Source organism: Ranitomeya variabilis, chromosome 4 (assembly GCF_051348905.1).
Source record: "Ranitomeya variabilis isolate aRanVar5 chromosome 4, aRanVar5.hap1, whole genome shotgun sequence".
NCBI lineage: Eukaryota > Metazoa > Chordata > Amphibia > Anura > Dendrobatidae > Ranitomeya > Ranitomeya variabilis.
Window position 1 is genome coordinate 110,017,854 of NC_135235.1, and position 25,391 is coordinate 110,043,244.

General features: G+C 42.3%; 1 protein-coding gene across 3 annotated transcripts in view; it reads right to left on the reverse strand.

The window, feature by feature from the left end:
* Positions 1-3,922: 3,922 nt before the first annotated feature.
* The window catches only part of NUDT13 (nudix hydrolase 13), a 67,799-nt gene continuing 46,330 nt past the window's right edge, over positions 3,923-25,391 (reverse strand). For all 3 annotated transcript variants that reach the window (XM_077259110.1, XM_077259111.1, XM_077259112.1), the window contains 5 exons: positions 25,251-25,357; positions 14,686-14,811; positions 11,611-11,722; positions 9,631-9,779; positions 3,923-8,087 (listed from right to left, as the gene is read on the reverse strand). In XM_077259110.1, coding sequence (XP_077115225.1) covers positions 7,902-8,087; positions 9,631-9,779; positions 11,611-11,722; positions 14,686-14,811; positions 25,251-25,357 — 680 coding nt within the window. In that variant the 3' untranslated portion in view covers positions 3,923-7,901. The remainder of the gene's footprint in view (positions 8,088-9,630; positions 9,780-11,610; positions 11,723-14,685; positions 14,812-25,250; positions 25,358-25,391) is intronic.

Sequence of the window (25,391 nt, forward strand, 5' to 3'; positions counted from 1 at the left end):
AGTGGGTGATAAATGCAGAATTGGTGCATGTTTCTATTATACTTTTCCTCTAATTGTTCCACTCCTGGTTTTGGCTTACAAATACTGATGGAAAATCCTGACCAAATCCTGATGCAATCCTGAACGTGGACACATACCCTTAGAGTGGAAATCACTGATTTATTCCCTACCTAGACAATTTCCTAGTTGTAGGAAACTTACAATCATTGTTGGAGTCAAGTGAAGAAAATATGCACCATGTTGAAGAGCTTAGGATGGTGTCTGAACCTAGAAAAATCAAGGTTGGAACCACACAGGACACAGATCTTTGGACTCAAACTGACAAGAATGTAGTCTACCAGATCAGAAAAGAGAAAAATAGTCTGATCGCTATAGCAATACACAGTCCGATAATGACCCTCAGAAAAGCATTGTCCCTACTGGGTCCCTCATCTTCTGTATACCAGCAGTAACGTGGGCCCAGATCCACTCAAGGACGTTTCAATAGAACATCGTACGAAGTGAGCGTTCCTTACAAGGTTATCTAGAAGGCAAACCGACGCTTCTGCAAGAGACTATACACTCACTCCTCCATTGGTGTTTGAGGATAGTCAGTCTGGGAGGGTGTGTCTTGGGTTCCCCACATCACCAGTTTAGTCACCACAGATGCCAGTCCCAAAGGATGGGGGGCTCACTTGGATAGCCATCTGGTCCAGGGGACATGGTCAGAGGTAGAAAGATGGGGCTCCTCAAACATGTGGGAGCTTCTTGCAGTGGAAAATGCACTAAACAGTCTACTACCCTTCCTACGTGGCCACCACATAAAGATACACTCTGACAACTAGGTCACAGTTTCGTACATCAGCCATCAGGGGGATACTTGCGCCAGAATCCTAATGCAAATGTCAAAGCGGATAGAATGTTTGCTTCTGCCAGCATAAATATTGTCTTCTCTACATATCAAGGGAAGGGACAATATCAAGGCAGATTTCCTGTTGTGCAAACTGCTACAGGGAGAATGGTCACTAAAAAGTTTGGTGTTCGATCAGATCGTGGCTATGTGGGGTTTTCCGGAGATTGACCTTTTTGCAACCTGACGAAATGGCAAGCTAAGGAAGTTCTGTTCCTTGAACCCAAGAGAAAACCCTCAATTAGTGGGCGCCTTTCAGATCAAATGGGATTTCAGCCTTGCGTATGCCTTTTCCCAGACAAGACTAATTCTAGCCATGTTGAAGATCAGGGAGGAGTGAACATGTTCATTGAACAAATCTGTAAGGCAGCAACTTGGTCATCACCTTTTACCTTTTACAAACACTATAGATTACATCTATCTGCCTTCTATGATTTCATGTTTGGGAGAAGGGTTCTACAGGCGGTGGTCCCTCCCTAATATGACTAATTTTCTGTAATTCTCTTGTTGGTGCTGTCATGGGTGACAAACATGTATATTACTTACCGGTAATATGGTTTTTTTGGAACCCATGATGGCACCCTTATGTTTACTCCCGTTACTAAGATGATCACCTTCTGGTTGGTGGGTTGTTTGTTATATACTCTTGGGTGAAAGTTTAAAAATGGTGAGAGATAGAGATCGATAGATATCTTACAGAGCAGGAGAGGACCTCCCAGGTTACTATAAACAAACTGCTGCGGAGAGAGGTACTTCCCTTTTTATCTGGAAGGTTTCCTGTACTTGAAGGGTTGATCCCCCTCTCTCGTTGGTGCTGTCATGGGTTCTGGAAAAACACATTACCGGTAAGTAATAAATATGTTTTCTGTTTCTTCTACACTACCAACATATTCTAGGGAAATTATTGCTCACATCAGTCCCTATTCTCATTCGGACATACTTTATTTCCTTCCACTATTGCATAACCCATTGGAAGCTTATTTTACAGATAAATTCATAGTAACTGATGTAAGCACACACGCTGGGAGAACATACAAACTACTTGAAAATGTTGCCAATGGCTTAATTTAAGAAGGCAACTTATGAACAATTATTGTGCCAGAGTTGTTTAAAAGGTATGTCCGAGATTATAAAATTCTTTACGTTTTCCAGAAACAACAATATATATATATATATATATAATTTTGTGCTTGAAAAGCATTTCTGGCCAAGAATGGATCACATCAGGGCAAAGAAAGTTGACCTTTAGGAACAGTGTACAAGAAATCAAAAGGCCGACATCGTGCAATTCTTAACTCTCTTACTGATTTATTTAAGAATAAGTTTACTGGGCTGAATCCTAATAAAATAACCCTTGAGTTAATAGATTTGTAGTTGGTGGATTCCTGCCAGTAATAATAAACATTCCTCTGACAGCAGCGTCCTGATGCATTCTAGTACAGTAAATTGCCAGCTATGCTGTTTTAAGCTTAGGATTGAAAGCATCAGCTGAATTGTACTGATGAGCTAATAAAGTACACACCGTCCTGCATAATGCAGTATCCACTTACAGTAAGAACTAACAGGAGAGGTGTAACAATAAGGGGTGGAGAGGATGAGGTTACACTCATAGGTGTCTGCCCAAAGAGAGCCTGGTGTATAAATACTGTAAAGCTCTAAATGCCTTTCGCTACTTCCTTTTTTGTATTTTCTTCCGGAATACAACATGTAATCAACTAACTATTCTTCATTAAAAATTACCGACAATTTTTTTGACTACCTCTGTAGAATTCCTTTACCTAGCTGGCTGTGCTGCTGCTTCTGTACTAAATATGGTCAATATTAGAAGGGTAAAGTGGCAACGTAATGAAGTTGTGCATATACATGACAGCTTCTGAAGACAGCAGCATCTAGGACTAAGGCTGAAACAATCTTAGTTATGGTTAGCATAGACGTTTAGAACGGTACTTCCAGCCACAGTCAGACTAGATGTCTCTGGCCTTGCTCAATACAAGTGTAACCAGCACATGACTGCACATATGCAAATCACATACTTGGTCACATGCAGAGCGCTGGAAAATCCTCATCGCTCACTCTGCGCACGCTGTGAGGATTTGCAAGTCTGCAGTTGCATAAAGTGACCCGAGACTTGTACCCTAAGGCCGGACAACCTCTTTAAAGGGGTTTCCACTACTAGGACAATACCTTCTCAAGTGCTGTAATCCTCTTCTAAAATAACCAGTACTAGCCTGCGCTGCCAGCACGATTTTGGCGATTCCAGGGCTCACGAGATCAACGCCCTTAAGACAAAGCTGGCATCAGGAAGAATGAGAGCTGCTGCTGCTGCGGTGGCTCAGACATTGACTTCATCCAAATGTCTTTTCCATCCAAAGGAAATGAGTGAAGACGACCATTAGACTACGTTCCCATGATGAGTATTTGATACGTTTTGATATTGCAGTTTTATAGCCAATTAGGTTACTTGCGTTTTTCTACATGGTTTTAGCGTGCTTTTTTTTTTACACTTCTGTTGTCATCCTTTTTGGTATGTTCTGTTTTAAACACAGCTATTTTATTTTTGACACTTACTGGTATTTTGGCTTTGACAACTTTATTGATAGTCATGTCCAGATTACATGCGTTTTTGATGCAGAAATGCATGTGCGTATTTTTAAGTGAGGATTTTTGGCACCTGGTGCAGGTCTGTGAAAAATCTATACATAAAACTCTGCTTACTTGCAAGAAAAAAAATGACATATTGCTGATTTTAAACCCGCGTTGCAGGTCCGGTTATGTTGCATATGAAAAAAAAAAAAAAAAAAAAAAAACAAACTGAGCAGGAGATTTCTATAAAGGATGCTGTGTTTTTGACACAGCGAAAATATACAGCGTCACACTAGTCCTAATGCCAACAGCCATGTTTATTTTACAAAGGTAAGGATGGCCATTGAGAAGGCATGGTCCAAGTAGTGGAAAACCCCTTTATAACATGCACAAAATACATTTGTGAAATATCTTAGCAGAACAAATACATTTATCTATTGCATAGTAAAATAATTGTCCTGACTGTTTTAATATAGCAGCAGCATCAGTAAAATACAATATTTGAACGCATAACTTGTGAAATCCGCTTAAACATCCCCCCCTTAACCTCCTCCAAAAAAATAAAAATGGGAAAGTTTGCAGATTAACAGGGTTCCCATCAATACAACCAGTCTCTGACCAGGTTATGTCATACTAGGTTCTAGTTATCTAGATGGTGATTTCTAAATACAAATATACAATTGTATTAATAATACAGTAACATTTTGTCCCAACCTCCAAGTGTGATGGCTTGTTTGGTTTAATTTTTTTTTTTTTTTTGCCCATACAAAAGAGTGGTTAGGACATAGAATTTATCTGTTCTATCAACTAGCTAGCCCAACAGTTCAAGCGATGCCATCTGTCAGTCTGTCAGGGAAGAGTAAGGAGACCCTCATACACATTGGCTGAATCCACTGAAATCTGGTTCAGATGACTTTCAGTATGAGGGCATGTACCACTCGGCCTGCACGGATATTTTTCTTGTTGGATAAAGTTTAAAAAAAAAAAAAGCTGGGTAATAGAATCGCCATGTTCATTAGCATCTTGTTTATGTTCAGAGTAGCCGTCTATAACTGTGTATTGATGGTAGAATGTCGTAGAACGGATTCTCCATTGTCGTGACGTGGCTTAAAGCCCAGCTCCACCATGAAAATGTAAATTTAATGCTGACTGTTAGTGGTTGCGACAATTTATCAAATCATGTAGGTCGCTCAGTGGTTGCATCTTTGTCTTTAAATCTGAATTTTAAAAAATTAAATACATCTCTCAATTATGTGCTAAGAAACCAGTAAATAACCATGTAGTCTGAACATGGCCTAAAGGAATCTTGTCCTGGCCACAAGATATAGTTAGTGCAAGGTTTCATAATACTTCTTAAAAAGAAAAAAAATAGGCACATAGGAGAGTGTCTACTTACTCTGCAATAAAATCCGTAAGCCATATACAGGGGAAAAAAGTGGCACTATGGCAATATACAGCTGTGTGAAAAAGTGTTTGCCCCTTCCTGATTTCCTTTTTTTTTTTTTTTTTTTGCATGTTTGTCACACTTAAATATATCGGATCACCAAACAAATTTAAATATTAGACAATGATAACACAAAATGCAGTTTTTAAATCTAACTTAAATTATAATTTTAAATTTTAAAAAGAAATCCAAACCTACAGGGCCCTGTGTGGTTACACTCCCCAATTAAAACATAAATTGTGGTTCATCACATCTTTGGGATGGGGAGTCCAAATTCCCTGGCCATACACAGGCCTGATTACTGCCACACCTGTTCTCAATCACTTAAATAGGACCTGCCTAACAGTGAAGTAGGCCACAAGTTCCCCAAAAGCCAGACATCATGGCACGATTCAAAGAAATTCTGGGACAAATGAGAAACAAAGTAATTGAGAGATATCAGTCAGGAATAGGTTATAAAGCCATTTCCAAAGCTTTGTGACTCACAGTGAAAGCCATTATCCACAAATGGCGAAAACATGGAACAGTGGTGAACCTTCCCAGGAGTGGCCAGTCAACCAAAATTACCCCAAGAGCGCAGTGACTACTCATCCAAAAGGTCACAACAGACCCTACAACAACATCGAAAGAACTGCAGGCCTCACTTGCCTCAGTTAAGGGCAGCATTCATGGCTCCACCATAAGAAAGAGACTGTGAAAAATGGCATGCTTTGCAGAGGTCCAAGATGAAAACCACTGCTGAGCAATAAGAACATAAAGGTTTGTATCAGTATTGCCAGAAAACATCTTGATGATCCCTAAGATATTTGGGAGAATACTCTGCAGACTGACAAGACTACAGTTGAACTTTTGGAAGATGTATGTCCCATTACATCTGGCGTAGAAATAAGTCAACATTTCAGAAAAGGAATATCATACCAACAGTAAAATATGGTGGTGGTAGTGTAATGTTCTGGGGCTGTTTTTCTGCTTCAAGGACCTGGAAGACTTGCTGTAGTAAATGGAACCATGAATTCTGCTGTCTACCAAAAAATCAGAATGTCCAGCCATATGTTCACGAACTCAAGCTGAAGCACACTTGGGTTATGCAGCAGGTTAATGATCCAAAACACATGAGCAAGTCCACCTCTGAATGGCTTAAGAAAAACAAAATCAAGACTTCAGAGTGGCCTAGTCAAAATCCTGACCTTAAACCAATTGAGATGCTGTAGCATAACCTTAAAATGGCAGTTCATGCTCGGAAACGCTCTTATGTGGCTGTATTACAACAATTCTGCAAAGATGAGTGGGCCAAAATTCCTCCAGAGCATTGCCAGTTATCGCAAACGCTTGATTGCAGTTGTAAATGCTAAGGGTGGCCCAACCAGTTATTAGGTTTAGGGGGCAATCAATTTTTCACACGGCCCTGTAGGTTTGGATTTCTTTTTCCCTTAATAATAAAGACCTTCATTTAAAAACTACATTTTGTTTACTTGTGTTTATCTTTGTCACACTTAAATGTTTCAGATCACCAGATTTAAATATTAGACAAACATTCAAAAGAACAGGAAATTCGGAAGGGGGCAAACACTTTCTGTATGTAAAGTCTCTGTTTATAACATCTGACAATTAAGTTTTAAGGGTATTCCATTTTAACAAAAGTGGACCTCAAACGTAGTATAACAAATAGAGCAGGTATTCATCCTCCCTGGGTCCAGTACCGGTTCTCCGCTACTTGTCTAGTCTCAGGCCTCGATTCATCAAAGCGTTTGCTGGAAATCCAGTGTAAATTGCTTTCAAAAGTCGAGCTTTTTGCGCAATATGTAACTGTGCAAAAATTGTACAGTACCTTTTTGGTGTTTTTCACAGCAGTTTTGCTCAGCTCAACCAAAGTGGGAGTAACTGGGGTGGGACACCACAGCTCCTCTAATTCAGGACTAGCTGCGGCGTTCCTGTAGTCCAAAGTCTTTCTCCAATCCCCAACTGGAGTAAGACTGGTGTAAGGTCATACAGAGGTGCACACCACTTACTAGACGTTCCTGATTCATTAAGACTACGTTCCCACAATCTTTTTGTGAGTTTTTGATGTAGAATTTCTGCACCTTTTAGTAAATTTTAAGTTACTTGCATTTTTTTCATTGGGTTTTTCACATGCGATTTTGACAGTGCATTTTTTTTTGTCTTTTTGGGATGTCAGGTTTTAATATAAAGCTGCTCTGTTTTTGATACTTCCTGGTATTTGACTATGACAAAACTTTTTTGATATTCTGAGGTGTGGATTACATGCTTTTTTTTTTTTTTTATGCATTTCCACTGCGGAAATGCACTAAAACGCACTTACATTTTTTACCTGCGTATTTTCTGCATCTAATGCAAGTCTATGGGACAATCCCACAACCCTCGGGGTACCCGCAAGACAAATTATGTTGCGGATCTGAAATGCACACCGCAGGTTAGTTTACGCTGAGTAAAAAAGCAGCACAGCGCGCAAGAGATTTCTATAAATCCCAACCATTTTGCTGGAACTGCAAGATGCTGCATTTTTGAAAAAGTGAAAATATGGGGCATCAAAAACTCACCAAAAGAGCATTGTGGACACACAGCCTAAGAGGTATATGCCTCTTAATAAATCAGGCTCATGTGACTCCAGCACACCCCCTCATCAAGACCAGCGTGAACATAGCCGGTCTTAATGAATCGGGGCCTCAGTGTTTTGGATGCAGCGGTGACATGATGTCATCTGCTAACCTCACTTCTGCAGTCAATCACTGAGATAAGCAGCTTGGCTGCACAAGTTGCCAGGTTTAGCGCTTGGCTGCAGTGATAATGCACACTGTTGATGTGATGTCACTGATGCATCAGCGGAGAACCAGTGATGGACATGAAGTGAGTGAGTGAGTTCCTGCTCTGATTATTATGTATAGAAAAGTTTGGTGTTCACTTTTGTAAAAAAAATAGGAAGCCCCTTTAAAAGTTGTTTGAATCCAAAAAGTGTTAACTATTGTACTATGATTTCTGTTCTTGTACCCATTCTTGTATAAGCTGATGAGCTATTGCAAACTTTGGAGGAACCCAGACTGGCAAAGTCCCATCTGGTAATTTAGAAGGCAACATCTTTACTCCCAGAGCTTCAATCACTTCTTCCAGAGTGAACCATCTGGCTTCTTCTATTTCATCTTTGTTGATATTGAGCTGTTGGAGATAAATTGATCACATCACCATCCACCGTGTTTGACAATTTCTGGGACAATCATTCACAAATACTCTACCATTTAAAAATAAAGGGTTATTCTCAAGTTGTCTCTTGAGCAGCACGCCGCTTCCCAGTCCCCTCACTTCCTGGTTTCTGCAGAGCGTGCTCCCCTCCTTGGTGAGCAGCAGATCTGTAGTAATAGTAGGGCTGAATGTGCTACAGCAGAACTTGTGCTGAGCTTAATAGTTCTCAGTGGTTTGTTTTGATTCTACACTTACATCACTTTTACACAGAGATAACAGGGTACTTGAACAATTACGCAGCTTTGGAAAAGCCATGATTGGGAGAACTGCTCTTGGAGAAGCTGATGTTGCAAGCTAGTGATTTTGCAAGATTTGTAACAGCAGCAGGTCAGGAGCTTTAAGGCAGGTGAGAAGAAATCTGTATAGAAACGTTATGGCCTGGAGAGAGCTGACTGGTATATCTGGAGTTAGCTCCTCTACTGGAATGTGTTGCTACTGTGCACAGTAGGCCAGTGTCTGTGCAGGCACAGGTGGCCAATCTCCAAGAAAACTTGCTGTACACAATGCAAGATAAAAATTTTCATTTGAGGGTAATGACAACAAGTAGAAAAATCAAGCCAGTTACAAAGTTACTTATTTTTATGCTGTATAACTTATTAATTAAAGCAATTTAATAACTTGAGAATACACCTTTTAAGCATTTTGGGGACTGGTTTTCAAGGAAACTTGCAGTGTTGTAGAAACGGATACAAAACAATGTGGTCACACTCAGGGCTGTGGAGTTGGAATCGGTAAAAAAAATGGATGAAAAACTCCTAAAATACATAATAAATTGGGTTCAGTAGTTCAGTGCAGGATGTGCTGTAAATGTTTTCATAACAATTTGTGAAAGTTATGAAATATCCTATAAACGTCTGTTCTGTTCCTGATCTAAGGATCTCGGCTTTTAGTGGAGATTAACCTGTGCTGCACTTTATGTACATGCTCAGTAGTGAGGCAGTGCTGTGGAATCAGGAAAATTGAGGAGTCAAGAGTCGGTGGTTTGGCTTCCTGACTCCACAGCCCTTGTCACACTATGCATCACCAGTAAAATCACAAGTAATACATTCAATGGCATATTTTCATAAAAATAAGGCCTTATTCAGACATTTGTTGTTATCACATACGAGAAAAATGGACAGATTATTTTGATTGCACTTTGGTTAGAGTGTAGTCTATGTGTCATCCCTTTTTCTCATATGTGGAGAAAAAAAAAAGTTTCTCCACAAACTGCTATCTGATAGTCCATGAAAATCTGACCACACTCGGATGCCATCCATTCATGGATTTTTCCATGAACACATAGCCTTGCATTGCTGACTTTGAATCTATCCTCAGATTAAAAAAAAAAATGGTCCTTGAAAAACCATGGACATGTGAGTAGCCCACACACATACAAGTGCTATCTGAGGAAACCAAGGATAGCACTCGTATGCGAAAATCGGACAACAAAATGAGACCTGAGACAGACAGTTGATACCTCATCATCCTTGGCTGTGGCCTGACATGCCAGCATTAGTGAACTGCTAGGAAATGGCCAGTGCTGGGATCCAGAATATCTGACAGTATCCACCACCAAACCAACTTCTTCTGCTACTTCCCTCCGAATTGTCTCCTCCAAAGTCTCCCCTAAGTTTTGGGAGAAGCCAACCAACAGTGAGAATTTTGATTTTAGAAGAATATCTGCTTAAAACTAAGACCAATATTTCACGTCTAAACACACGGTTTCACCTTGTTAAGATGTAGAGCCAAATTCATGGAGGTGTTTTCACCAGTTTTCTGACGTAAAACCCTTCCAGATGTTGCAAAACTTAAATTGCACAACAACTTTGTACTTGGCGTTCTTAAGATAGTGCAGGCCAGTTTTTCCAAAATAGGCAGAGTATGGATTAGGCATAGCTAAAGCAAGCCCTTCTAATTAATCATAATTGCAGAAATTTACATATAGTGGAGTATAAAATATCCACAAATCGTCAATACTTGACTCTGCAAAGGATGAAACTTGAGGCAAATAAACAACAAAATCTAAAGTAAAATATGCATAGAGCATATGCGGATTTTGCTGCAACTTTTTCTACCGATAGGCTGTGTAAAAATATGTAGCAAATGTGCTTAAATATAAACATACCCTAAGGGCTGGGGTTTTCAGATGCGCCCCTGACATGGCCAGTCAGTACAGTGAGACCAACAGACTTCATCTGGACTCCATTAGTACTCCTCTGTGGTGATGTTCATCTTTTCAGAGGGGCATAAGGTCAGAGTCGCTAAGTTCTTGTGCCCCTCTAAGAAGATGCGAAGATGCACAAGGGAGCTCTAGTTGAACTCCAATTGTCTAATTGTAATAAATGGCTTCGTCAGGGGCACATCTGAACCACGCTTTTCAGAAATTCAGATTGAAGCCCCGGATGGATGCCATCACAAAAAAGCTCACATTTTGCTTTTTAAAGAAGTCTCATCACAATTTTTATTCACTAAGGCCCCTTTCACACATCAGTTTCTTGCCATCAGTCGCAATCCGTCAAATTTTGAAAAAAAAACATCCAGCGACAGATGCCGCCGGATCCGTTTTTTTCTCATAGACTTGTGTGGCCTCACGTTTCATCCGTCGTTCGCCGGATCCGTCGAAAATTGTTTGTCTGGTGGCCGGAGACAACGGAGAAAATAACATTTTTTGTGTCCATCGAAAAAAACGGACAGCGACGGACCCGTTGCCGTCCGTCGTTTGCTAGAATGGAAGCCTATGGCGTCATATCCATCAAATGATGGAATCCGGCAACTGATTCCATTTTTTTTTACTGAGCATGCTCCGATCCAATTAGCCAGATTCGCTAGTCGGATCCGTCTCATCAGTTTTTCACAATCTGCGATGGATCCGTCGAGCCAACGGATTGTGACCGACGGCAAAAAACTGATGTGTGAAAGGGGCTTAATCCATCCTAATTATGGATGTAGAGATTCTCATAACTTACATACTGATCCCAGTCCTCCCTGGAACACAGCACCACTCCAGTCCACTTCTAGCCTATGTCACCTGAAATATGACGAGCCGATCACACAGAATTTTACATGTGGATTGGAAGGCATTTTCCCAATGTAAATCTATGCAGCCTCGTCCTGAATCTCATAGACTTACCCTGGGAAAGCCGTACCGCTCCACACAATAGATGCTGTGTGAGTCAGCAAAGCTGTAGAACGCTCACGTGGGACTAGAGCGGCGCTGGAAACTGAGGAACACGGCCATTGTGAATTATGTTAATTCGATTATGCACCTTCTTCTTTAAATACTATGTATAGGTACCGTAATAATGAGTTAATGTAACATGGCAACAGAAAAGTGTTTATAGCAAATGAATTCACGTTTGCATTTAGCACAATGGCATCAGTCCCATAAATGTGTCAATTAGCTAAAAATCTGAGCTATAAAATGACTATGTATTGTGAATATTAGGTAACTGCTTACCAATCTCACAGAAGCCCGCCAGCGCAGTGTACATCCCGGCCGGGAAGGTCTTCTGATGAACAAGCAGGCAGCGGTTTTTGCTGGAGACAAGTGTAATAACTACTGGCGACACCTAGTACATTATAAAATACATTGATAGATTATTTTTTTTTATCATCCACAAGAGGTAGATAAAACAGAAGAAATGTGGATTACAAGTATTGAGTCCATTCACCGACTCACGCAATAGAGATCTGACCGACGTTCCTAGCTTGGTATGCCTATGGGCAACAAGCCCATGTAATGGACATTGTGTGGAGTTGTCTTATAGGTCCACGGAGTGGCCGTTTCCTTGTCAGCTGGCATCCATTCACTTTACCTATACATTTGCAAAATACAGTAGACTAAATGCTGCATGAAATACAAGGGGCCAGAACCACTATAGGTATAATGTTAACAGAAGGATCATTGATGAAAAATGTAAAGAAAATCCTAGGAATTTAATTTCGAGACAAACAATACAAAAGAAATCCTTTCGTGGTAATCTGTTAATGTTTATGTCAATCAAAGGGAGTGGAGTGCGAGACCTCTATGTGTAACTTATGCAATCCATGCATCCACATCAATCAAGCCAGGAGGATGCCAACAGCAAGGAATGAGGAGACGCCGAGAAAAGAAAAAAGATGCCCATCGGCCCGGGCCACGGCAGAAGTATAAACAGCCTTGGATTAGTATCCCTGGATTACCATCGAAGATTGTGTTAATGGAAAATATATTTGCATTGTTACACTAATTTAACCTTCCTTTCTCTAGGATTGAATTACAGAGCATAATTAGACATTTGCTGGATACCGAACAACTTCTGTATATGTGCTGGCTCAGTGGGAGTTCTTTATGGTAGTACCCGCATACTTGGCAATGTCACTATGCTTTACAGAAGATAATCTGTATTATACTTGTTAAAAATGTGTTCTAGATTACTGGTTTGGAAGGGAGCATTCTATTTCTGCTTGGGTATATTCGGGGGAATGTTACCCTGTGGTTGTAATCGTCTGTAAAATGTTTAATAAAAAATTATCTGATTTTAAAAAAAGTATATACAGTGGGTGAAATAAGCATTGAACTCGTCACCAATTTTATAAGTAAAGGTACTACTGACATGAAATTCTCACCAGATGTCGGTAACAACCCATCCAATCCACACAGACAAAGAATAATGAGAAATGGCACAGGGAAAACGTATTGAAAACATTAGGAAAGAGATGCGCAAAAAGCAATGGAAAGTCATGTCACCAGTTGAAATCTATCAGTAACTAGAGAGCAACCCTGCCACTTAGTGACAAATAACATCAGCTGGTTCAACTGCATATAAAAAAAGGTGTCTCTTTACCAAAATGCCACCCAAGAAACATCTCATGATGGGTAAAACCAGTGCACCGTCTCAAGATCTTTACAACCTTATTGTTGCAAAACATACTGATGCCATTGGTTACAGAAGAATTTATAAGCTACTGAAGGTTCCAATGTACACTGTTGGACCCATAATCCAGAAGTGGAAAGAAAACAATTTCACTATGAACTGGCTACGACCAGGCACTCCCCACAACATTTCAGACAGAGGAGTGAAAAGAATTATCAGAAAAGTGGTCTAAGAGCGAAAGACCACCTGAGGAGAGCTACAGTAAGATCTAAAATCAGCAGGTTCAATTGTTTCAAACAGACCTATAAGTAATGCACTCAATGCCCACGGCCTGTACGCACACTCGCCACAAAAAATGCCATTGCTGAACAAAAAGCATGTTCAAGCACGTTTAAAGTTTGCTCAACAACAATTTAGACAAGCCTGAGATATACTGGGAGAATATAGTCTGGTCAGATGAGATCAAAAGTGAACTCTTTGGATGCCATAATACAAACCATGTTTGGAGGCCAAAAGGCACTGCATATGACCCCCAAAACACCATACCAACAGTGATGTTTGGAGGTGGGAACATCATGGTGTGGGGCTGTTTTTCAGCATACGGTACTGGTAAACTTTGGGTTGAAGGAAAAATTAATGGGCAAAATAAAGCTGCTAGAATGGCTCAGTAAATCACCTGACCTAAATTCAATAGAATATTTGTAGAAAGAACTAAAGCTCAGAGTTCATAGAAGGAGCCCAAGGGACCTTCAGGATGAATGGGCTAAAATCACACCTTAGCACTAGCTTCTCCATACAGGAAGCGTCTTGAAGCTGTCATCACCAACAAAGGCTTTTATACGAAGTGTTAAATAAATTTCAGTAAGCGTGGTCAATACTTTTTCCCTGTGTTTTTTCTCCACATTACACATAACTCAATTTATGGACATCTGTGGCTTGATTTCTTTGGATTTGTTACCGACATATGGTGAGAATTTAAAGTCAATGGTTCCTTTCCAAATATATTTACCTAGAAAATTGGTGACGTGTTCAATTTGTATTTCACCTGCTGTAAGGTATTTTTGGCATATGCAGACGGTTGGGGGCTTAGATACAGGTCCATGGTCTACAGTAATAGAGCAGTTAATTATGGTGGCTTTAATTTCTGTTGGAAAAATCTGTCTTTTAAAGGGAACCTGTCAGTCGATTTATACTGTCCAAACCACGGGCAGCATGAATCAGAGCCTGGCTGCACAATTGCAGCTAGGTAAATTTTTCTCTGAAACGCTTTATCATTTTACAGAAATAATAGTTTAGATATCCAGGGCCCGGTTGGCTTCTCCCCGGATCTAGCTGATTGATAGTTCTCTTCAATGTGTGTACATCATGAGAGAATTGTCAATCACCTAGAGAATTGCGGGAAGAAGTCAAATCTTTAAACTATGTAATCTCCAAAAAGCCAGAAAATTTAAGAACAAAATATACCTGGTACTAATTGTGCAGCCAGAGTTGATTCACACTGCCCGTGGTTTATGCAGCATGAGTTAAATGACAGGTTCCCTATAAGTCAAAATTAAGAATGTGATTCCTCACTTTAGCTCCCAGTATAGTGAGGGGCAGGGGTATTTAGACATACAATTTGAATAATATAATTGGATAATGAAGCCATAAATGACGGAACAATTCTTGTAACTCACATGCGGGTAGTAGATCAATCCGTTAGCATGGCACACACGGTTACTCCCGGACACGTTCTTCTGGGTTGGCTTTCCTGATTTGCTGCAGTATTGATGACAGTCATGCCAACGTAGAAGGGATTGTGCCTAGAGCAGAGAAGGAATAGATGGAAAAGCAGGGTTTGTTCTGTTTCCCACACAAGTATTGATCTACCTTTGACCTTTTCTGTGCAGTTCTGCAGGGTGATCTCATAGGGTATGTTTCCACGGTCAGGAAACGCTGCGTGTTTGATGCTGCGTACAGCAGCAGCATCAAACACGCAGCGTCCAGATGTTACAGCATAGTGGAGGGGATTTTATGAAATCCCGTCTCCACTATGCGTTAAAAGACGCCGGTGGCAGACCCACGTAAACGGACATGCTGCATGTCTTTGATGCGCTTGCGTACTTCGGACTGCGCATGTCCAGGAACTGATTGAGACACGCCCTCCTGGAAATATCGAATGCATGCACATAAAAAACGCCAACGCAGGCAAAAAACGCATACAAAAGCATGCACAAACAGCGGGGTTTTTTTGCCGTCATGCGTAAGATGATGCAGATAAAAAACGCTGCATATGAATGCGTTTGCATGCATTTTTGTATGCGTATGCAGATGATACGCTGCGGACTCAAACGCTAATGTGAACCTAGCCTTACCGCGAGAACTGCCGTGCACGTGACCGGGGGTTTATCTCCGGTCACTAGTCTGGTTCTCACGGTCAGCTGATCAGCTGATTGTGAGAACGCTGTAGTGTAGGTGATCCCCGGAGAGTTATCTCCAGTGATCATGTACAAGCTCTGCTATGTCTGGATGTCAGACATCCATATGTAGCAGAGCTGGACTCGCCGTGGGACACTCGTTATTAAGGACTGTATCGGATACAGGGAGTATACTGTTGTTTTTTTATTTGCTTGTTTTTTCAGATCGATGGCTTCGCTTAGATTACCAGTGTAATAAAGGTGGAAAAACTGTGTGGTGTTTTATTTTTCTATTTCATTAAAATACTTTATTCTGCATGTGTGTGTGTTTTATTAACCCTTTACCAACTATAGGATTAGTAATGGTAGGAGTCTTGTTGACACCTCTACATTACTAAGCCGGCTTAATGTCACCTTACAAAGGTGACATTAACCCCTTATTACTCCACATCCCACCGCTACAGGGGAGTAGAAAGAGAGGCTAAGTGCCGGAATTGGCGCACCTTACAGATGCAATATTTCTGGAGTGGCTGGGAGCTGGTATTTGTAGCCGGGGGGGGGGGGGGGAGGAGGCAATATCCATGGCCCCTCTCTAGGCTATGAATTTCAGCTGTCTGCATAGCCTTTCTGGCTATAAATTATAGGGGGATCCCACGTCATTTTTTTTTTGGGGGGGGGTCCCCCTATTTTAATAGCCAGTAAAGGCTAAATATACAGCTGTGGGCTGATATTCATAGCCTGGGAAGCTCCATTGGTATTAACCCCTTCTCAGCCTACAAACATCGGTCCGCCAATCGCTGGCTTTCTCTCTCTGGTGACGTCACATTTACAGCGCTGCAGCCTATCACTGATCTCAAACATTCTACCGATGGTGGCAGCACATGTCGCTGAGCTCAATGATAGGCTACAGTGCTGTACATGTAATGTTATGGCAAACATTAAAGGGGTTTTCCAGGAATTTCAGAATACAGCATGTATGTAGGTGTCACACTCAGGTCAGGAGAGCCGAATGCCAGTCCAAGGATTGCGATTCTTGCACAAGTAATACGGCCTTCTGACTGCACCCAATCGCTGAGATCAGCATAAAGGGGTGGGCAGGATTATAGGTGAGGCTAGGGGTGATATTCATTTTGGATTTACATACGCTTGACTAGTTACCATCACTGACGCTGGCACTGTGGGGTGGGCATGTGTAGGGGTGAATATTTACTTTTGATTTACATACCGTTGACTAGCCGGTGTGCGACTATGAATTATCCAGAGCTTACAGCAAGACAACGGGGCAACGTACAGCAAGAAAAATGACATATTCTGAAAGGGCTGCCCAAGCCGTATTCCAGGATACTATTAGTATGCTATGCAGATTATCTTTAAACGTCAGGCGATCAGTAAAAGTTTATCGATTGGAGGTCCTATCATGTCGTCAGTCTGTCTATGCAAACAGCCGGAAGAAGGCACGTAGCCGAAACGCGCATAGGGGTGGGTGGCATCGTGGTCCCGCAGGTAACCTTCCTATACGTACACTGATTATGTGTTAGCACTCTTGTCTAATCAACTGCTATGGACACTTTGTCCTAATTCTGTATGGTGCGTTATACACTGTGTAGTGATTTGTGCACATACAATCATGGTCATACTGGTTGTTGGCCTCTCCTTCTTTTTGTTAGATATATAAGTATACCTGTGCTGACTTCTCTTTACACGCATGTTTGTTTGCCTGTCGGTTACCACCTTGCCACCTTATTTTGGTGTGTTCCCTGTCATTTCCCTGTGGTTTTTACTGTTAATTGTTACTGTTTTATCCAATAACATTGATATCTTTTACTTGGTTTCTTTGGTGCTTTTTCTGTTTTTGGCTTTCCTATGTAAACAGGTGTATACACTGGGAAAGCAGCACCACACCACACAATAGATGCCCTGTGAGCCGGCAACACTGCAGAGCATCAACATTTCAAAGTCATAAAGAAAATGCAACTTGAGATGGATCAACTGCACCGCAGATCCCCAAATGAAGAACTGGAAGAACAACATGTGCAACCCCCTGAAAATTCTGATCCAATCCAGCAACTAGAGCGCACTACAGCTGATCTGAAACAGAAGATCTTAGATAAACTAAATACCATCGGTACCAAAGATCGACTGCTAAGGCTCACAAAAAAACACCACCAGACAGTATACTAGAAGGTGCCAATAGAGCACTTGCATCAATACCTACCACCATCGTAACTCAAACTAATAAATTGATCTATGCTAATGCTTCAGTAATCATGATAATGCTTGGCTATACAACTAGCAAGAACAACAGAAGTACGTGCCCCCTTGGAAAAGAAGACTGGAGACAAAGATCAAGGTGATACGAAGGGAACTCAGCCAACTAACAGAAATACAGAAGGGTGTAAAGATCAAGAATAAGACCAAGCTGGAGACGTACAAAGGCCTGACCCCACCTGAAGCCCTAGAGACTGCTAACCAAAGGCTCACAGCACTCACTGCAAGACTAGGGAGATACTCTAAAGAAGCTGAGGCCAAGAAGGTCAAATGCTTTGTTCTCCAAAGAACTATCCAAGGTGTACTCCCTACTACAGAGTAACAGCACAAAGGCAGCAACTCCACCAATAGTAGAGACTGAATAATACTGGAGGGACATATGGGAGAAGGAAAAAACACACAACACCAGTGCAATGTGGCTGTAAGATTTGGGAATGAAACACAGCAACCACATAGAGCAAGAACCAGTCACCATTACATAAGGAGACATCCAACAGTGAGTCAAAAACATGAAGAGCTGGACAGCACCTGGCTCAGACATGATCCACAACTATTAGCTAAAGAAATTAACAGTGGTACATGAACACATGGCAAAGCAGATGAACCAACTGCTAGAAGCAGTCCACCACCCAGCTTGGCTAACACAAGGAAGAACAGTTCTGATCATGAAGTATCCTCACAAGGGAACAGTTCTGACCATCTACCACCCAATAATCTGCCTTACAACAACATAGAAACTCCTGTCTGGCATCATAGTCACCAAGCTACAGAACCATATGAACCAGTACATGAATCCAGCTCAGAAAGGCATTAGGAACTACACCAGAGGCTCTAAGCACCAACTCCTAGTAGATAGAGCAGTCGCAGGAAAACCTATGACTCAATGACACACACATGGATCTGTGAATGCTTGGCTCTCTACAAAGTCAATAGGAAATTAATAACCTTCCTCAGAAACTCAATGGGGCTATGGAGAACAACATTGGAAGTCAACTCAAGACAACTAGCATAAGTGACCATCAAATGCGGCATATACCAAGGTGATGCACTGTCCCCATTGTTGTTCTGCATAGGCTTGAACCCCTTCAGTCAGATAATTACAGAGTCTGCTATGGATACAAGTTCAAGAGTGGAAGCGCCATCAGCCACCTCCTCTACATGGATGACATCAAGCTATACGCGAAAAACGAACGTGACATCAATTCTATTATCAATCCTGACAAGGATCTACAGCGAAGACATCGGGATGTCCTTCGGACTGGAGAAGTGTGGCCGGTTTGTAATAAAGAGAATGCAAGGCAGTCAAGACTGAGGGAGAGGAATTATCAGAAGGGCACATAGCAGATGTACAGACATACTACAAGTACCTCGGCATCCCACAGGGATACGGTAACCATGATGAGGAGGCAAGGAAAGCAGCAAAATCCAAATACCATCAAAGGGTAAGACAGGTTCTGAAGAGCCAACTCAATGGGAAGAATAAAATGTGCGCCATTAATACATATGCCCTGCCAGTCATCAGATACCCTGCTGGCATAGTGTGCTGGCCAAAAGAAGAAATGGAAGCTGCAAATGTGAAGACACGAAAGCTACTCACGATGCATGGAGGTCTCCACCCTAAGCATAACACCAAAGATAGTATACCAACAGAAAGGAGGGTGGGCGAGGCTTGATAGGCTTTTAAACCACCGTCACGGATGAAACACGGAATATCCAGGAATAACGTATATACTCGAGTATAAGCTGACCTGAGTATATGCCGTGGCACCTCATTTTGCCATGGAAAACTGGGTAAGCTTATTGACTTGAGTATAAGCTGGGTATGTATTGTCCCCTCATCCCTATCCTGGTATGCGTGGTTCCCCCCATCCTGTCCTGCTCTGTGTGGCTCCCCCTGTTGTATGCATGGCTCCCTCATCCCATCCTTGTATGTATGGCTCCCCCTGTCGCATCCTTGTATGCATGGTTCCCCTGGTCCCACCCTTGTATGCTCGGCTCCCCCGGTCCCATCCTTGTATGCTCGGCTACCCCGGTCCCATTCTTGTATGATCAGCTCCCCCGGTCCCATCCTTGTATGCTTGGCTCCCCCGGTACCATCCATGTATGCAAGGCTTGGCTCCCCCGGTCCCATCCTTGTATGCGTGGCTCCCCTGGTCCCATCCTTGTATGCATGGCTCCCCCGTCCTCCCCCATCATACTCACCCTCCTCGCTCCGTCGCTGAATGTCCCTGCATCTCCATTGTCCCAGTGCGGCAGTTCTTCCTGTGCTAAGCGGTCACATGGTACTGCTCATTAAGGTCATAAATATGCGCTCCACGCCTATGGGAGTGGAGTTGCGTCCATATTCATGACCTTAATGAGCGGTACCACGTGACCACTGAGCACAAAAACAGGAAAGAGCTGCTGGCGCCGGGTCAGAGATGCAGGGGCGAAGATGCAGCGACAAAGGGTGAGTATTGATGTCTTCTGGAAGCCGGCAGCTGCAGATGTCACTGTGCTACAGCAGCCGGCTCCCTGCTGGCTTTCTGGACCATGACTCGTGTATAAGCAGAGGGGGGTGTTTTCAGCACAAAAAAATGTGCTGAAAATCTTGGCTTATACACGAGTATATATGGTACATCAGAAAAATGGCACCAAAAGATGAGATGCTGAAAGAAAGCCTAAGGCAGCAACAACAACAGATCTGAGAGGAAGAACAGGAACATGAAGTGCCGTTGCAAGACAAGCTGCTGCATGGGATGTACCATTGACAGATAATTGAGGTGGCTGACATGGAGCAATCCTACCAATGGCTGGAGAAAGCTGGACTCCGAGACAGCACAGAGGCACTAATCATAGCGGCACAAGAGCAAGCACTAAGTACCAGATCCATAGCAGCTGGAATCTACCACAGAAGACAAGACCCAAGGTGCAGACTATTATTATTATTTATCATTATTATAGCACCATTTATTCCATGGAGCTTTACATGTAATGTAAAGTAGTAATCTTAAACAACACAAGTCATGAATTGTACAGGAGGAGAGACGACCCTGCCCGCGAAGGCTCACAATCTACAAGTGGATGGATGCAAAATGCAAGCAGACACAGAGTATACCAAATGTCATGGTTAGGACATGGTTAATGTCCTGTTCTCGTAGGGTTAATATGGTTGGCCTCTCTTTCAAGATGGGAGGGGTATTTATACTCGCTCCCAGCTGGGGTTCCTTGTCAGCTATACATTCTGTTTTGGTTTGTGTGCCTGACTCTTGGAGTGTATGTTCGGTCTGCACTGCGTTTACCTTGCTTTCTGTGCATTTCTCTGTTTGCTATTCTGGATTCCTGACATCTGGCTTTGCTTCTGACTATCCCCACCGTCTCATCCCTTTGGTACCACGTGATCTTCTGTCCCAGATCTCTGTTTGTTTGGTATTTCTCTAAGTAGTTATCTCTTCTCTGTTCTCCGGCGTCTGGCTCTGCCCCCTGACCTCCTCCCACTCTGACACATGTATAAGATCCTGTTGGTTACCTGGTCACTCTGTCACATGTCTAAGGTCCTGTGGGTGACCAGATTAGTACCTGGCGTTTAACTCAGCTCCATGGCTGCTGTGTGCAGCTCTCTCCGCAGCATTAATACCCGGGAGCTGTGACACCGAATAACCAAGTAGCTGGAATTGTATACAGGAACATCTGCATAGCATATGGGCAAAGTCCCCCTAAGACCAGGTGGGAAACCCCAGAGAAAGTGGTGAAGAATGAAAGGGCTAAAATCCTGTGGGACTTCAAGATCCAGATGGATAAGCAGATGTTGACTAACCAACCAGACATTGTGATAGTAGACAAGGATCAGAAGACAGCAATGATAATAGATGTGGCCGTGCCAAGTGACAGCAACATCAGAAAGAAGGAAAATGAGAAGCTGGAGAAATACCAGGGCCTCAAAGGAGAACTGGAGAAGATGTGGAAGGTGAAGGCAACAGTGATTCCAGTAGTTATAGGAGCACTTGGGCCAATGACCCCTAAGTTGAGAAAATGGCTACAACAGATCCCAGGAGCAACATCTGAACTCTCTGTCCAGAAAAGTGCAATACTGGGAACAACTAAGATCCTGCGCAGAACCCTCAAACTCCCAGGTCTCTGGCAGAGGACCCAAGAATGAGAAAGGACAACAAAGACCACCCCCATGGGGGAGGAGGGTGAGAAGGAAGTTTTTTATAAAAATCCACAAGTAATATTCATGGCAAACCTGCCCCTTGTTTCCATAGATAATCATAACTTACACCTCATTACAATAGATATAAAAAGAGAGGTATATGAAATAGTATACATATTTGAAACCATTACTTAATGTAATTTGACATTATTTCACCAATGATCAGACAATGATTGACATTTATTCATTTAACAATCTTTGTTAAAGGCAGGTGATACAATGGGTAAATGAACACTGCCAGCCCCTATGATAGCAGGGGTGATTCACCCGCACCACAAACCATGGTTGTGAGGTTGCACTTCAGTTGATCATTGCTCCGCCAGATGTGCACAATGCAAAGGTTAGAATACATTTTGGATTGCTCTTTAAAATAAAATAAAGTAAGCAATGCACAGCCTCTGGCAATATGCTTTACATTACAGTAGACGATATCTGTCAAACCTGATGTTGACCATTATATATGAGAAGGCAGCAGAGAACAAAGACAAGTCTGGGCAGGAGACTACTACACCCATTGTACAGCTACTTCCAAGATTTCTTCCCTGGGCCGTTTTCTATTTGTTACAGCAAGCCTCTAGACCTAAGGAAAGAATTACATATTCAAGCCACTGCTGTAGATATCCTGGGGGCACGTAACTGTCCCCCTAGTCGGGACTTGTAGAACTATTCATCATACAGGTATGCTAACCTATAAACCTATAAAATAGACGGTACTCTGCATGAACTGATAATCCATGACACGATTAATACACATGGCCATGGTGGTACCTGCTGGTGCTTCTTCTTCATGCAAAATCAAGTAACAATTATCAAAAAGCATCTGTGGCCCTTATTTATAATATATAGAGGACAGATGGAATAACAAAATTCTTCCTCGCCTGGTCCATAACTCCAGAAGGAAGAAGGAGCACCATTTCAAAAGCTAAAACAGGTTTCCCCTGTTAGTGCTGGTAAACACTATTAACCTCCCCTTAAGAGGAAGACTTGAACCCTGATTCAACAAGGTGTTTTCCAACAGAAATCTGGTGGAAAACACTGATCAGTCGCAAAACTTTGCGCGACTGGAGATTGCACATAAAATATCCTAACTTCTGGCTTTTTTTATGACAGTTTCACCAGGTGGTATGGGGGTCTAACGCCACAGCCTGTCTCATTCTTGATGAGATGTGGCATTCGTTACTCCAGAAATGTTACTCCAGTCACTGAATAAGATTTCGGGCAAAGCAAACACAAATTTTCGGAAGCACCTAATTCATTAAGAGGCATAATGAATCTTACTCAGCACATTTGACTCCAGCACGCCCCTTCATCAGACTGGCATGAACAACACCGATCTTAATGAATTAGGGTCAATTGACAGTGAGCTGCTTATCAGAGGAGGGGACGGAGTCGGACCAGTGCTTACTCACTGCTATAGTCCAGCAGTGTTCTCCTAGTGATAAAACCTTCAATGTAAGTAAACAACATCACACATCATTTAATTCAGTATCTCAGTTGCTATATCATGCTGCACTCAGATTACATAGCAAACATCTGCTTACAAATTCCCTTTAAGTACGGGGCAATCTGATGTCAGGATCAGTAAGAGTGTGACTCCTTTTGTACAGGTTAGAGGGTCTACTTTTGTTCATAGTGCACCCTGGCCACTTTCAACAATAACTAATTTTTCAGTGCAAATTCTTGGGCTTCTCCTGACAACAGTTATAGGAGGGATATTATACATACACTGAACAAAAAATAAAGGGAACACTAAAATACCACATCCTAGAATGAAATATTCCAGTTGTAAATCTTTATTCATTACATAGTGGAATGTGTTGAGAACAATAAAACATAAAAATGATCAATGTAAATCAAAATTAATATGCAATGGAGGTCTGGATTAGGAATGATACTCAAAATCATCAATGTGTGTGTGTTGCCTCAATGTGCCTGTATGACCTCCCTACAATGCCTTGGCATGCTCCTGATGAGGCGTTGGATGGTCTCCTGAGGGATCTCCTCCCAGACCTGGACTACAGCATCCGCCAACTCCTGGACAGTCTGTGGTGCAACGTGATGTTGGTGGATGGTGCGAGACATGATGTCCCAGATGTGTTCAATCGGATTCAGGTCTAGGGAACGAGAGGGCCAGTCCATAGCTTCAATGCCTTCATCTTGCAGGAATTGCTGACACACTCCAGCCACATGAGGTCTGGCATTGTCCTGCATTAGGAGGAACCCAGGGCCAACCACACCAGCATATGGTCTCACAAGGGGTCTGAGGATCTCATCTCAGTACCTAATGGCAGTCAGGCTACCTCTGGCGAGCACATGGAGGGCTGCGCGGTCCTCCAAAGAAATGCCACCCCACACCATTACTGACCCACTGCCAAACCGGTCATGCTGAAGGATGTTACAGGCAGCCGATCGCTCTCCACGGCGTCTCCAGACTTTGTCACGTCTGTCACATGTTCTCAGTGTGAACCTGCTTTCATCTGTGAAGAGCACAGGGCGCCAGTGGCGAATTTGCCAATCCTGGTGTTCTGTGGCAAATGCCAATTGTCCTGCATGGTGTTGGGCTGTGAGCACAACCCCCATCTATGGACGTCAGGCACTCAGACCATCCTCATGGAGTCAGTTTCTAACCATTTGTGCAGATGCATGCACATTTGTGGCCTGCTGGAGGTCATTTTGCAGGGCTCTGGCAGTACTCCTCCTGTTCCTCCTTGCACAAAGGCTGAGGTAGCGGTCCTGCTGCTGGGTTGTTATCATCCTACAGCCCCTTCCACGTCTCCTGGTGTACTGGCCTGTCTCCTGGTAGCGCCTCCAGCCTCTGGACACTACGCTGACAGACACAGCAAACCTTCTTGCTACAGCTTGTATTGATGTGCCATCCTGGATGAGCTGCACTACCTGAGCCACTTGTGTGGGTTGTAGAGTCCGTCTCATGCTACCACGAGTGTGAAAGCACAACCAACATTCAAAAGTGACCAAAACATCAGCGAGAAAGCATTGGTACTGAGATGTGGTCTGTGCTCCCCACATGCAGAACCACTCCTTTATCGAGTGTGTCTTGATAATTGCCAATAATTTCCATCTGGTGTCTATTCCATTTGCACAACAGCATGTGAAAATGATTGTTAAACAGTGTTGCTTCCTCAAGTGGACAGTTTGACTTTACAGAAGTTTGATTTACTTGGAGTTATAATCTGTTGTTTAAGTGTTCCCTGTATTTTTGAGCAGAGTGTATATATATAGATATATATATATATATACATATATATATACACACACACACACACTATTTGAACCTTATGTTCCCTGTAATCAGAAAATGTTTAATGGCTGCATGTTACCAGATTTTTGGTAATATATGAATAAATATGCGTTTCAGTAGTCATACCCTGCTTAATAAAGATCCATCTTCTCCATCTACTTGCAGAAAAGCATTCCTTAGGTCAGTAAATTTTCCTGAGAATTCATGTTCCAAAGCAGATTTTTCAAATGAGCCTAGAAAAAAGGTGGAAATAATTACCATATTATT